The sequence below is a fragment of the Fringilla coelebs genome, assembly GCF_963513975.1.
Source record: "Fringilla coelebs genome assembly, chromosome: 16".
In the NCBI taxonomy this organism is placed as follows: Eukaryota; Metazoa; Chordata; class Aves; order Passeriformes; family Fringillidae; genus Fringilla; species Fringilla coelebs.
Genome location: NC_140042.1, coordinates 16350178 through 16363778, shown reverse-complemented (window position 1 = coordinate 16363778; position 13601 = coordinate 16350178). Strand labels below are relative to the sequence as shown.

General features: G+C 43.0%; 1 protein-coding gene across 17 annotated transcripts in view; it reads right to left on the bottom strand.

Moving 5' to 3' along the window:
• Positions 1-13601, bottom strand: part of MAPK8IP3 (mitogen-activated protein kinase 8 interacting protein 3) — a 72741-nt gene that overhangs the window by 13006 nt on the left and 46134 nt on the right. For 12 of the 17 annotated variants that reach the window (XR_014616552.1, XM_084216655.1, XM_084216668.1 and 9 more), the window contains 10 exons: positions 10857-10914; positions 9747-9899; positions 8360-8441; positions 6456-6607; positions 5798-5854; positions 5136-5306; positions 3563-3689; positions 2642-2737; positions 1251-1412; positions 163-328 (listed from right to left, as the gene is read on the bottom strand). Coding sequence is in view for 16 of the 17 variants with exons in the window: in XM_084216655.1 (XP_084072781.1) it covers positions 163-328; positions 1251-1412; positions 2642-2737; positions 3563-3689; positions 5136-5306; positions 5798-5854; positions 6456-6607; positions 8360-8441; positions 9747-9899; positions 10857-10914 (1224 nt within the window). In the remaining variant the exon portion in view is untranslated. Of the gene's footprint in view, positions 1-162; positions 329-1250; positions 1413-2641; positions 2738-3562; positions 3690-5135; positions 5307-5797; positions 5855-6455; positions 6608-8359; positions 8442-9746; positions 9900-10856; positions 10943-13601 lie in introns of all 17 variants that reach the window. The other 5 variants (XM_084216663.1, XM_084216665.1, XM_084216667.1 and 2 more) reach the window with 5 other exon arrangements.

Genomic DNA, 13601 nt, shown 5'->3' with positions numbered 1-13601 from the left:
TGTCCACAGAAAGGTCCTACAGGAAGGCAAGATCTGGGTTATGATTTTGGGGAACAATTACAGAACACAACACAGCCCAGGGGTTAGCTTCCAAGTGAGGACATCTATTACTCCTCAGTGGGGCAGGGACCGTGTGCAGACCCCAGCCTGGGTTGCACTCACCAGGGATGCTGGAGATGCAGAGCACGTGAGCGTTGCAGACAGTGAATTGGTCCACCACTGTGCCAGGCTGGTTGGCATCAATTATCACGACTTTACTGGTTGACAGTGTGCTAGTGAGGATCCAGACACGGCTGGATGTGGCATCCATCTCATGGAGCTCCTTTGCCTTTGGGAGAGCAGACACACATGGGCATAATCAGCACTTCTCTTGGATCAACCTGAGCTTAACAGTGCTTGGCGACACCTACACATGGTGTAATTTATTTTAAATTATATATTTTATTCTACAGTAGAACTATAGAAGAAATTTTTCCTTCTTATATTGTTGTCTAGTCAGTTATATTTTTATTTTTATTAATTTGATTCCATTCATGTTGCTGCACTAGTATCCAGAGCACTGGCCAAAGAGCCTGTCTGACTCCTTAGGGCAAGAGCAATGTGGCCACTAATTTTTCTGTTGAGATGTCTGACAAATGTATCACTGATTATTCAGTCATCCAGAATGCTGTGAGTCTGGGATGCACCCAACTGATCAGCTTAAGCAAGCTGCCCTCGGGAGAGTATAAGGCAGCAGTATAAGACAGGGATGGAGAAAAACCCTACAAACCAGACAGTATAAAATATTGCATGATTATCTGCAAATTACAGCTTGGTTCTTTAAACAGGAAAAAACCCCAAAAAATCACTTAAGGCTACCAAAAACCAGAACTAGATTAAATCTCAAGAGGCCCAAATGGACTCACAGACCATGTTCTTTTAACAAAGCTTTGCCTGAATGTGTTTATTAATTTACAATGATGAGGGCTATAAAATCTTCCTAGCAACCTCAATCAAGCATTTCATTGCCCTTATTATTAGGATTTTATTCAAAATTCCAAATGTTTCAAAAGCAAAAGTTCAAAAACTTTATACTGGATGATTTGTCCCAAATCACACCAAAAGTAACAGAAGAGCCAGCACACCACAACACAGTCCCACAAGTACAAGAGCATTTTATAGTATAGTACAAAGATACTGAGAGAGGGGGTATGATAGGGATGAAATAAGAAAAAACATCGGAGGGAAAAAAATCCACTTTATTTTCTGACCTTTTTTTTCTCAGGAGATGTATGGTTACTTTTGTTGTTGTCGCCTTCCACTTCCCTGTCACAGGTGAGAGGATCATGCCCAGGATCTAGCTTCTGCCCATTTCCGGACTCCTGTTCCAAAGGTCTCCATCCTGAGAGATTTACTCCAGCTGCACACCACAGCTAAGAAACAGAAGCAGGAATCTGAACTAAGAATTCTGCAGGCTCTGTGGTCTCTGAATTTAGGCACCTTTGAGGAGAACTGTCAAATGTCAAACATTTAAAACATTTCACTGGAAACACCAGATCTTGATGATTTCTACTAGAAGATATCCAGATTGATAGAGGTAAGGCAGAGGATCTCTACCTAGCAACATCACTGCTTTTTAGTCACTGCAGCAATGCAAGCCAGGACATGACAGATGTTTAATGTGTTCAAATTGACAGAAGACAGGTTAAATGAGGTATTAGAAAGAGATTCTTCCCTGTGAGGGTGTGAGGCTGGTGAGGTTACCCAGAGAGAAGCCTGTGGCTGCCCCATCTCTAGAAGTGTGGAAAACAGTCTGCTGGTTCAGCTCCCAAATAAGCAGTTTTCTGAAATCAAATCCAGCTAACCTCCTATGAATTATTTCCAGGGAGCTTTTTAAGAGAATGCCTGGAAGAGGACTACAGAAATACTAGATTTATCCAAAACCTTAAAGAAAAGATGCTGCACAGAACATTATCTAAAGATCACACCTAGAGCCTCCTAGAAACAACAGCATAAAAATTTCTTAAAATTTAACCATCAGGATGACTTCTAAAAATCATCTCTGAATGAAATAATGACAAACTAACTATTTCAAAACAACCAGTTACAGCAGGTAAGTCTGCCACCTACACAGATGACCGCTTATGCCCAACTGCAATTCTACTCAAAACATTTTAGTATTAATAGATATGGCTTCACAAAAATCTACTCCAGATAACACTGGCCTGTTACCAATGAATTCTGGTCAACAGAATAATAGAACAGTAGAATCGAAGGAGTGATGAAATGTGTTTTTACTTTCACTTGGTCATTTTCATTAATTTTTATATTAGTTTTCACTACACCCTGAGGAGTCTTAGCAAAAGCATTAGAGGCATAAAATATTGTTGTTGTTGATGAATTGTCTCAAAAAAGCAAAAAAAGTCAGGGAGCAGCAGGGAACCTAGCAACCAGAACCAGCTGAGAATTTTGTCCTAAAATACTTTTTCCTACATTCACTACAAACCACCATTCAGAAAAAAAAGGAAGTGGAAGATAGAATTTGGAATATATAATGTCAGAAGAATAGAGATTGTTGTAAAAATGGCAGGTTTAGTGACCCAAATCCTTTGCTTATTTTATGTCCCCTTTCTGGACAGCATGGTAAGCAGAAACAACGTACCTTCATAGTTGGGTCCTTTTCTACTAGTGGGCGACAATATACAGGCACAGGGACATTTTTCATGCGAGTGTCTTCCTGACCACCATTGGGACTCAGCTAGGGGGAGAGAAGACAAAAAAGACAGTATAAAGCTGCAAACACCAGGATACAGCAAGAGAGATGGAATCAGTGCGACAGAACCAACGAGAGGTGGCTGCTGCTGAGGCTTCCTACCACATCTTGTGTGAAAGACAGTCCTTAACGGGAGAGGAGCAGCACACCCAAGAGACCATCTCACAATCATCAGCGCCCCAGTGATGGCCCACAGAGGCTACACATTGCCCTGCTGATAGAGAAAGGATGCTCCCTGCAAAGAGTCAGGACACTAGCATTCCCTTCCATCATGACAGTTGGACTTGATGATCTTAAAAGTCTTTTCCAAACTTAATGACTCTGTGGCCTGAAACCTCCAGGCCATGCTGCCAGGCTCCTCCCTTTCAGGAGGTCTCTGACCAGTTAAATGTGTCACAAGCCAACAAATGAGGCTGATGTTGTTTGATTTTGTGTTACTGATGGGAAGAAGTGGGCATAAACTGCATTTGTTTTTCATAGTAAATGACTGTTAAAGTTCTTACAGTATAAATGAAATAACTAATGTTCCAGCCCAATTATAACAAAGGAAATTTATTTTAAAAAGAACTGAATTCTGGTTTAGGGTACTTTTAGTTTAGGGTACTTTTTGGTTTCAGTACTTTCATGCAGAGGAATGTCCCTCCATTGACTTCGGTGGAGATATACAGAACATCATTTTGGTCCGCGCCTACAATTATCATACAAACAAAATATGCACATGGTGTGTCTAAATTAAATAGTTAATGACTAAGGTCCCTAGTTAATGACTAAAGTCACCTTCACTCAGCCTGTCCAGAGCATGGCCCCTACCTGCTTGTACTTGGCTGGGAGGCTCCAGCCACAGGCCTGCAACCGCCCATCATCATTCCGCACGTGCTCCCGGACCTGCCGGTACTGCTCTCGCTTCTGCTCACGGCGTGCCGAGGATGTGCAGTCACTGAGGAGAGAAGCACAGCGTCACCCAGCTGATGGTTAAAGAGAGGAGCTGAGGGTGAAGGGAGCGTGGCCAGAATCAGGGAGGGCACACACAGCAAACCAAATCGAGCTGTGAAAAGACGTAGGGAGTCAGAGACAGAAAAACTGTGTTGAGAAACAGACACAGGCAGTTCTGACCCATCACCTGAGCAATGTGGCAAGCCAAGTCATCGTCATCACCTCTTATGATGTTCCAAGAGCCCTTCAAAAACAGGGAATAATCCTTCTCTAAAACCTGTCTAGGAGATCACACCAATTCTTGCTGAGCTATTACAATTTACTAATCTAATGTCTCCATCAGGAAGGCATTTTCAGTTCTTTCCCTCCTCATTATAGTCAACTATGGATTTTTCCATCCCTTTTTAAGCTTTGTCTGCTGACAAGGAAAACATGCACTAACTGCTGGTTCCAACATAACAACTCCAGGTTTGCACTGGCAAAGCTTAAACCAAAAACTGAGGGATGAGCTTTTAGACATTTTTAATATAAACAAATGCTGTTTGTCTGTTCCAGCTCTCAAAAGGTTTTTAATGTATCATTCTGAGGTACAAACAACATCAGCAGAAAAATTTAATCATGTGAGCAACCCCATTATGTAAAACACTGCTGAGAACTACTCAGACACCACAGTATGACTGTGAGATGTCATCAGAGAAAAAGATGGAATAAGGGCAGTGGGTATCTAAAAAGTTTAAATTTACCCTTTTACAAGATCCAGTGTCTTTTCAACAAATCCTTTTTATTGTAGAAGTTATCCTACTTTACCACCACATTCTCCAAAGTCCTCCCATAAAAACACACCCCATGTGAAACCAAACAACCTTTGCAATCACAGAACACATTGTGAAGTCATGTAAAGCAGTGAAGAGTTTTCTCCCTTCATATCAGCAACAACACAAAGAATTTGGGTAAGACTGTAGTAGCGATACCCAGAGGCTCATTTTTAGCATGGTTTAAATTAAAACCAAGTACTGGAACTTTAATGTGCTGTGGAGAGAACTTTTATCTTCACTTCAACCCTTTGTCAAAAGGGTTGTGCAGACATTTCATCCCTTTGTCTTGATGCTGCCATCACACTCCACCACAAAAGCCCTCCTTCATTCCATCCCGGTCTGCAAATACAAGTGCAGAACTGGAGTGGGGCCACCCAGAGCTCCGGTGTTCCCTGCTGAGATGATCCATCATGGCCTGAAAAGCCATGGATACTGTATGTTTGGGAGGACAAGGTTTGCTGAACCCATCCATATAGTAACTGAAGAGTGAAAGCTCAGGGAGATAAGCCACAGAGAACAGAGACATACTAACATCACACAGACTGTTTCCAAAGTGGAAAAAAGCTTATTTCAAACACTGCTGTTCTTTGGGAGAGCTGCAGGGGAGGCTGGCTTGGCACAGCCCTGTAACTCACTCGTCAGGGAAGAACTCGAGGGTGCGGCTGCCAGAGGAGATCTGACACATGGTGTGGCTGCGCCGCTGGCTGAACCCCGCCGTGGTGGGAGACTTGTAGTGGATATTCACAGAGGGGTAGGTCCTCTTTGCTGGGGGAGGACTGGAGGAAGAGCTGAACAGACGGCTGAAACTAGTAACAGAGAAAGGCCAACAAGTAAGAGAAAACGTGCCTGGGGAGACAAGCACCATAGATACACAAAAGGGGAAGCAAGAGGTTGGGATCAAAGGCTGTAAGCCTGTACAAAAACTGCTCGACTTCAAAATCAGACCTACATCCTTGGTTTGATTGGCATAAGGTGTTTTTAGCTTCCAGAAATAGGTACCTTCTAAAAACAGCCCTTTATTACAATTGACTGTGAGTGTGTCCTCCTAAACCAGGACAGAGTATGAAAGTTTCCATTCCAGGATACTCATGAACTTTTTCAGCTTGTGAAACAAAATCAATGTGCATGGTCAGATCTGATTTTAACTTCACTAAGGACAAAGGAAGCCCTTGAAGGCAAAAGGGTTAAGCCAAATTCTATCTGACATTAATATCAGAGTCTATTAAGTTGTTGTCTGAAGAAGAAAAGGCAACACTCCCCATTTTCTTAATCTTGCATTAACCACCAAAGAACTTACAACTGCCAAATGGTGGATTTCTTCTTCTCCTGCACGGATGGGTGCTCACGGGAAGCTCTATGGACAAACACAGCAGAACCAAGTTAATTTCTGCATCTCTGCCAAGCATCAGGTCATTTCCAACAAGGAAGCCATGCTGAAAGTCAGAATTCATTCTAACATGTTTCGAAAGACACCAGGGAATGGGACATGCCCTGGTCTTCAAGCAAGCACACCCAACCACTTTAAGTATCAAGGCTGATGTGAAAGGCAAGTAAGAGTGTTTAACATGATTATCAACTCTCTGTAACACTGTCTGCCACAGACAGTGTGGGAATTACAGAACCTAGCATTAGCGTCACTTCAAGCCATAGCCTTTAGAACTCATAAATCAGAAGCAATACTCCTTCCTAGAGCTTCTCCCAGATTAATAAGCACACAAGAAACAAGCAAGACAAACAACTGTCCCAAGTGTCACCAAATAATGGCTGCAACATGAGATTTGTAGCCCAGGTTCAGGAGCAAGACAGAAAAAATTGTTATTAGGAGAAGAGCATCTACAGTCTGGAAAACTTCCAGTACTTCTCAACTCTGTGTTGGTAGGGGATGCATTGACCACAAGGTAAAACATGAACAGGTTCTGCCCTAAACAGGAATGTCACCTGACACCCAGCCTCACCTGATCATCTCTGTCCACCTGACAGCCTCCTGGAGCTCCATCAGCCTCTCCTTGTACTGGTTGCGCTCCATCAGGACCCGGGCCATCTCCACACGGGTGAAGCGCCGGCGCTGGGCAATGGGAATGTTGTCCTGCAGAGGGGAGGAGCACTGCTTCAGCCAACAAAAGATGGAATGGGATTGAGGTTAGTACCGGGCATGTCAGGGACAGGTACATATTTGTTAGTTCTTCTCCCGCTCTGTTTGATTTCACCCGCATTACCCCATATGAGGAGCTAATTCAGACAGTGAGCTCCAAACTATGACCACAGACCTCCGTGGGTTCAAAAATCCACGGAAACTAGAATGAGAATCACCACCAACTTGAACACAGAGCCCTCACATACACACACCCCAGTGTGGGACTATTGCCAGCAAGGTGCTTTGATAGTCTGCAAGGAATGGTAAGAATTGACAGTGGTCTGTTGGTCCAGAAATTTGGAAACCAAAGATTCAATTCAGTAGCAAAGCCAGTCACAAGCAGCAGGGAGCACCACATAATGCCACCTGCCCTCTCAGGAGGACTGCAAGGAGGTATGCTGTTAGTACAGATGGATAAAGGTAGGATATAGGAAACTAAGGAAACACGTTTTCCTCTTTGGTGACACAAACTGACCTTCCAATGAGGGCAAAGGCAGCTTTGGGTTGGGAACAAAATGAGTAAAAGTCTGTTTTGTCTCTTTTGAAAAGTGGAAAATGAGAACAACATGACTAAAAAAATATCTGCCCAAAATAAAGACTGCAGGGGTTTTGGGAACTCATTATTAGGAGGTGGCACATGGTTGTGCTAGACTGTGGCAATTCCCAAACTCAGCCTGGCAGTTAAGTGCTGCTGAGACCTGGAACAGCACAAATCAATCAAGTCCCTCTCTAGCCTCCCTGGACTTTGAATCAAATCTGTATGACTAGTCAAAACAAGAACTGTATAAACAGAAAGAAATTTATCAATTATTTTTTTAAATTATAAAAAGAACCAGACCTCCTGTCCGTTCAACTGAAAACAAATCCAACTCTCTTCAGCAGCTCATGAGCACAACTTGAAAATGTTAGGTAGATGTGCCCATCTACCTAAATTCTCAACAGACCAAGTTCACTCCAAGTAAGTCAAGAGATCTAGGCTAAAACTGAACCTGCTCTGATACCTCGTGTAAGAAAGAAAACAGTAACATCACATAAGTAAATGTATTGAATTCCCTGTCCTAGTAGGGACATCTACAAGGAAATCTTGTTACTGCTTGATTTGCCTTTTTTTTTTCAGCTACAGTTGGTCTTTGTTGAACAGCCTCTATCCCAGTCAAAACAGTTTCAAGAACTGTCCTAGAAGAACAGCCCACAAGCCTTCTCTGCCTGTATGCTGTAACAGGCAATACTGGCTTATGGAAAAGAATTAACAAGAAAAACGCAGCACAAAGACATGGTGGTAGTCACTCTTGCATAGCTGACTGTGTAAGCTGGATTTCACTGCATGATGTCCTCACAGCTACATCTTCTTCATTGCCTACATGGGGACAGGCTCTTCTGGAGAAGCCTGACAGTCATAACACCCTGAGAGAATCCACACTGCACACTAGATCTTGATTCTAAATTAGGATGGTATTGAGCAGGGTGGTGCTCTAGCACCCAGCCACAGAAACTACATCCTGCACAGTCATACTGCCACTGGGTCGGCTGCTCCTCTGCACCAGATTCTGGTTTGAAAGTTGTATGAAGGGATTTCCTGCTCATCAGCTACAACCCATTCACTACCCTTGCCCTCATTGCTAACAAAGGTACATCAATCTGCATCTCAGGATTCATATACATGAAGCAATACAGGTAAGTAAATCAACCCCCTTTCCCCGCAGGCATTTTAGTAATGTCATATACCAATTCTGTACAGAGATAGCTGCTTACATCCTCCACCTCCTCTTTGGGCTCTCGTCGGGCAACAATTGCTTCAGATTTCACTCTACGAAACAGGAAGAAAGGGATCAAAACAGCAAGTGACACCATGGCTTGCTTTGGGAAGAGAAACAGCTATGGGAAGTCTGGCTGTATCCATCACCATGTGTACCAAGTGTACAAATGCTGGGATGCTTCTCTGGCATTTTCCCTCCCTCTTCCAGCACATTACTCCAAACAGTTTCACCGATCTCACCCCTTTTCTTTCAAACATTTGTTGTCAGCACCAAAATACTGACCACTGGAAGAATTCAGCCAGTTTCAGTTTCTGAACCAGCATCTGCATTCAAATATTTGATGAGAACTGAGCCATTTTCAAAAGGGAAAATTCTAGCTTAAATGCTTCTGCTGGACTGCTTCTGGTTTCAGTAGATTCTCTGATTCTTTGTGATTCAATACAGTGAAGAAAACACCAAACGTGAAGAACAGTTTGCCAAAATGGTGAAGAACACCAAGCCCTGATAAAAAATACTGAAAGTATTTAAGTGAGTGCTTTCAGTTTCTTTTAACTCCTACCTTATGAGGCATTACAAAAGACATTTAAAAAAATCTCCCTGCTTGCAAGACTACTTTCATTTCAGACATTCTGAACAATAAAGAGACCAGTCTGTGTTATTCTTGGTGATTCTGAGCTCAGACTACAGAACCTTCTAGATTCCAGCTGGAGAACAAACCCTATCCTCTGCCCTGAGCACCTGCAGTCATGCACAGCCAGCCACAATGGAACTGTTCTGCTCTGAGCTCCAGGAGGCAGCTTTGTGTGTATGGATGTAAAACCATCCCAGGCTTTGCTGGGCAGTTGGGCTTTAGTTTCTCTAGTTTGAAAGGAAGATTAAAATTGGCATATTCCTATATCAGATTTTAGAACCTCTTCTGTCTCTTCTCACTCTTAACATGAACAATGAAACAATTACCGATATAGGCATTTAAATATTTCTTGTGCAACTCTGTATGAGCTCTTTCAGTAAATGAATGGGCATTCACTTCTCTCACAGCTTTCCTGGTTGCTAGGAGGATCAAGTTCTTGGCAGTTTCCTTCAAAACTATTGGTCTTGAAACTCCCCTTCTTTGGGTGGTTTTGGTTGTTGTTGGTTGGTTGGCTTTTAATTGCAAATTTATACCCTAAATGCTCCACCTCTAGGGAGCCTGGGTTTGGAATCGCTCCTTCAGAATCCTAATCCTGCCTTCTTGTGCTCTCTAAAGTACCTCTGAATGCCAATGCTAATCCCACTAATGAAACAGCGTGAAACAGAGGGGGTGGGTTTACCACTCTTCACTCCCAGTTCCTTGGGGCAGAGGGGTAATCACTCACCTCTTTAGCTCCTCCTCCAGCTCCTTGACTCTGGTTTCTATTTTGGCTTTGGCCTGCTTTGTTGCTTCCAGTTCTCCCTTCAGCACCTCCTGCTCACCAGACAGCTGGTCCACCTTGGCAATCAAATCATTCTTCACAACGTTCAAAGCATTTCTTAAAGGTGTAAAAGGGACAATAAGCAAAAATGCCCAAAACTAGCAGTTGTACATAAAAGAGATCTTTAACTAAAGCCACAGATGCTACTAGGAGAGTTGAAACAAGTGTGTTTAACAATTCAGTCCAGCTATGACTCAAAGGAAATTAAACTTTGGGAAGACGGACCTCCAGAAGAACAGAGAAGTCACCATAATTGTTCAGGACAAGTTTTGGCCATTCCTGCATCCTGACTAACAAAACAACCTCTCCTTCGGAAGATGACAGAACACTGAAGAAGGCATGTGTAGAGCAACCTATCTATTTTTGGCAGAATGAAAGTCTGAAATACACCCTTCAGAATTGCTGTCATCTGCAATTGAAGATAATTGCAGATGATGGCAATAGAAATATGCATTTCCAATCAGCTCCAAAACATCTTACATTTATAAAATCAGTAGCTTCCCATCACAGTAGGTCCTCCAGCTCTCCCCTGGGAGTACTTGGCTTTCCTCTTCCCAGCTCCTCAACTTTGTTTGCAAGCTTTTCTCAAAAACCAACTTCATTACATTGTCTGCTTCTCCTCCATCAACTACGAAATATTTAAGAACTCAACAATTACAATTCTTTTTTTTTCCTAATAACAAACCTTCCAAATAAAACCTTATTATCATCAACATCCTCACAGAGGCTCAGACCAACACATGGATTCCCACTGAATTTAAAGCTTGCAATTTATCTCAGATGACATCAGGCCCTACCAGCACATGCCTAGAGGCTTTATCCAAGTGTCTGAAGAAAGGAAACAGTTAGGCAACAGCTTAGGAGAGCAATTCTTCTTCTAAAAGTGAAGGAACAAGTATTCAGGACAACGAGTTAGATAAACAAGTGAGGCAGGAGTTTTGGCCAAGACCTACTCCAAGGTGACATCTTGTTTATAACCAGGCAGGTAGGTCAGAGCATGCCACAGTTCCTTACTTGGTCTCCAGCAGCTGAGAGTTCTCCAACAGCAGATTGCCCACTTCTTTTCCCATTCCTGAAAAGAAAGGCCAGGCAGTTTTCACCTGCTCTCCTAGATACATACAGCTTTTGTGGCACTGCCTAACTTATGCATGAGGAAAAGAAATCACTTTTGTAAGGCTTCCCTAGATTCCTGTGCCCTGTGTGTGAGGTGTAGTGTCTCTACCTGAATGACCAAACAGCACCAGCAAAGACACCCATGTGTTCTGTAGAGAATCCAAACTCATATCTAACTTCTCACCCCAATCTTCACAGACCTCTTTGGGAGGGACAGAGGGGAGAGCTTCACTAATACCAATCAGGGAAGTCAAGGCAGTAACTCCTCGTTCAGCCCAGAGCTATTGCAAAGAGTTTTTATCATTCCTCACACCGAATGAAGGTAGAGTTTATGGGTTTTTCATAGAGGATAGCAGAACACTGTCCAAGTTGCTGTCCTGCACAGTAGTGATTTTCTTCCTTTCTTAGTATAAGCCAAATTTTCTGTTTCCATGATTTGGGATAATGGTTGTGACGAGTTTCATGCACATAAAAGGCTTCCCCATTATCGACCTTCTGCTAGAGCAATTTTAATAGGACTTCAGATTGTCCCTTGCTACACCTAGCTCTAACAGCTTTCTCACAGATGTTTAAAATGTGAAGTCTTGGTTCCACCACTTCAGACCCATACTCAACATTACGGCAGACACTCTGCACTTGCACTTGGGCATACATGTACAGCTGCAGTCTGCTGGTTTACAAGAACACTGACACATCTGGGGCTAAGAGTGAAGGTTGAGTTCAGCATTTCATAAAACCAATGAAATTTAAGTACCAAAAGCACATCTGGATTGTTTCTTGCTACCAGGGACTTGCTGAGTCCCAGGGTCTCTATCTTGTAGTGAGGAACAGAGACCATCTGAAAACTGAAGACAGAGAGGCCTCTCCCTGTTGGAGGACAGTGCTAAGGGGTGCAGCTCATATCTCACCACAGGTCCCAGAGCATGAAGAAGTCTCCCCACAATCAGTATTTGTCCTGCCCTCTGAACTCTCTCTTCTTTCATAGCAAAGACATCAACAGTCTTCATGATACGTCATTTTCTGATTAATTAGTATTTGCAGAAAATAAAAACAACACAAACTTGAATTAAATGGAAGTTAGAGGAACATAGCAGCGCATGAGAAGTGAAAACACACCAAAACACTTCAACACAGAGATCCTCTTCCCACAGTTAAATGGGATGAATTTATGAAGACAAAAGCAAATTCCCAGCAAGAATGAATTAGAAGCAGCTCTTTCAAAAAACTTGAAAAATCAGTGGCAGACAATTAATCACTTTGATGTTTCAGGCCAATGTGTGTCAGAGAATATTCCAACAGCACAAAAGTGGGAAACACTAATATCAATGCAAACTACAGCGTATTTTGGATTGGTAAGGTGAAGGATCTATAGCCCTTTTTTTTGTGACATGCTGCATATCAGTCAGAAGACTCAGAAGTCCTCTGTTTATTGAATTTTTTCTTGCTTAGTTTTAGTGATTCTACAAATAATCAATTAAATATTTAGCCTGTAAGGCATTACACTGGCACAAGAACATTAAAGGAGCTGAAGAATATCAAGGGAAGAACTCATCCCCATCTGTTTTGGATTAAATCTTTTCCCCTCATATTCTTGAATCATCACTCTCTGCAGCTGTTTTTAGGAGAGAAAAATTCTGGGGAAGAGGGTGAGCTATCATGCCAGAACTAAAGGCCACACAGCATTCTGTCAGTATCCTTCACCACAGCTTCTACTTGTGTGTGACACAGTGACAGCCCAATGTCTTAACCATCTAGAGGTTAGAAGGGCTCCTCTGGCAATAAAGAACAAGAGGAAGCCTCCCAGAGCTATGGAATGGCACCACAAGATCATCTTGCACAGGCTGTAATGGGACAGCTCTGCTCATGGGAAGAAAACCTTCAGTTTTCAACCCTTTGGGGCATGGAGCAAAGGGAGGTGAGGTCTGGGCAAAGCCCTGTCCAGAAGAGCACCTACACTATATTCCTCTCACAGCCAGGCAAAGTGTGAAGCATCAAGGCGGATAATCAACTACAATGAAACAGACCAGAATCCCCAAACCAGCTCTACAGAGCAGCTGCATCCTGCTTCTTGGAGAGGCGCTGCCACCACCACAAGAAAACCAAACCAAGGTGATGCAAGACATATGGATGGACGATGAGTGGATAAAAGGAATGCAGAAAAATGCGGAAAAGGGGATGGGGAGGGGATGGGGAGGGGATGGGGAGGGGGAGGGGAGGAGAAGGAAAAGGAAAAGGAAAAGGAAAAGGAGAAGGAGAAGGAGAAGGAGAAGGAGAAGGAGAAGGAGAAGGAGAAGGAGAAGGAGAAGGAGAAGGAGAAGGAGAAGGAGAAGGAGAAGGAGAAGGAAAAGGAAAAGGAAAAGGAAAAGGAAAAGGAAAAGGAAAAGGAAAAGGAAAAGGAAAAGGAAAAGGAAAAGGAAAAGGAAAAGGAAAAGGAAAAGGAAAAGGAAAAGGAAAAGGAAAAGGAAAAGGAAAAGGAAAAGGAAAAGGGAAGGGAGAAGGGAGAAGGGAGAAGGGAAGGGAGAAGGGAGAAGGGAGAAGGGAGAAGGGAGAAGGGAGAAGGGAGAAGGGAGAAGGGAAAAGGGAAAAGGGAAAAGGGAAAAGGGAAAAGGGAAAAGGGAAAAGGGAAAAGGGAAAAGGGAAAAGGGA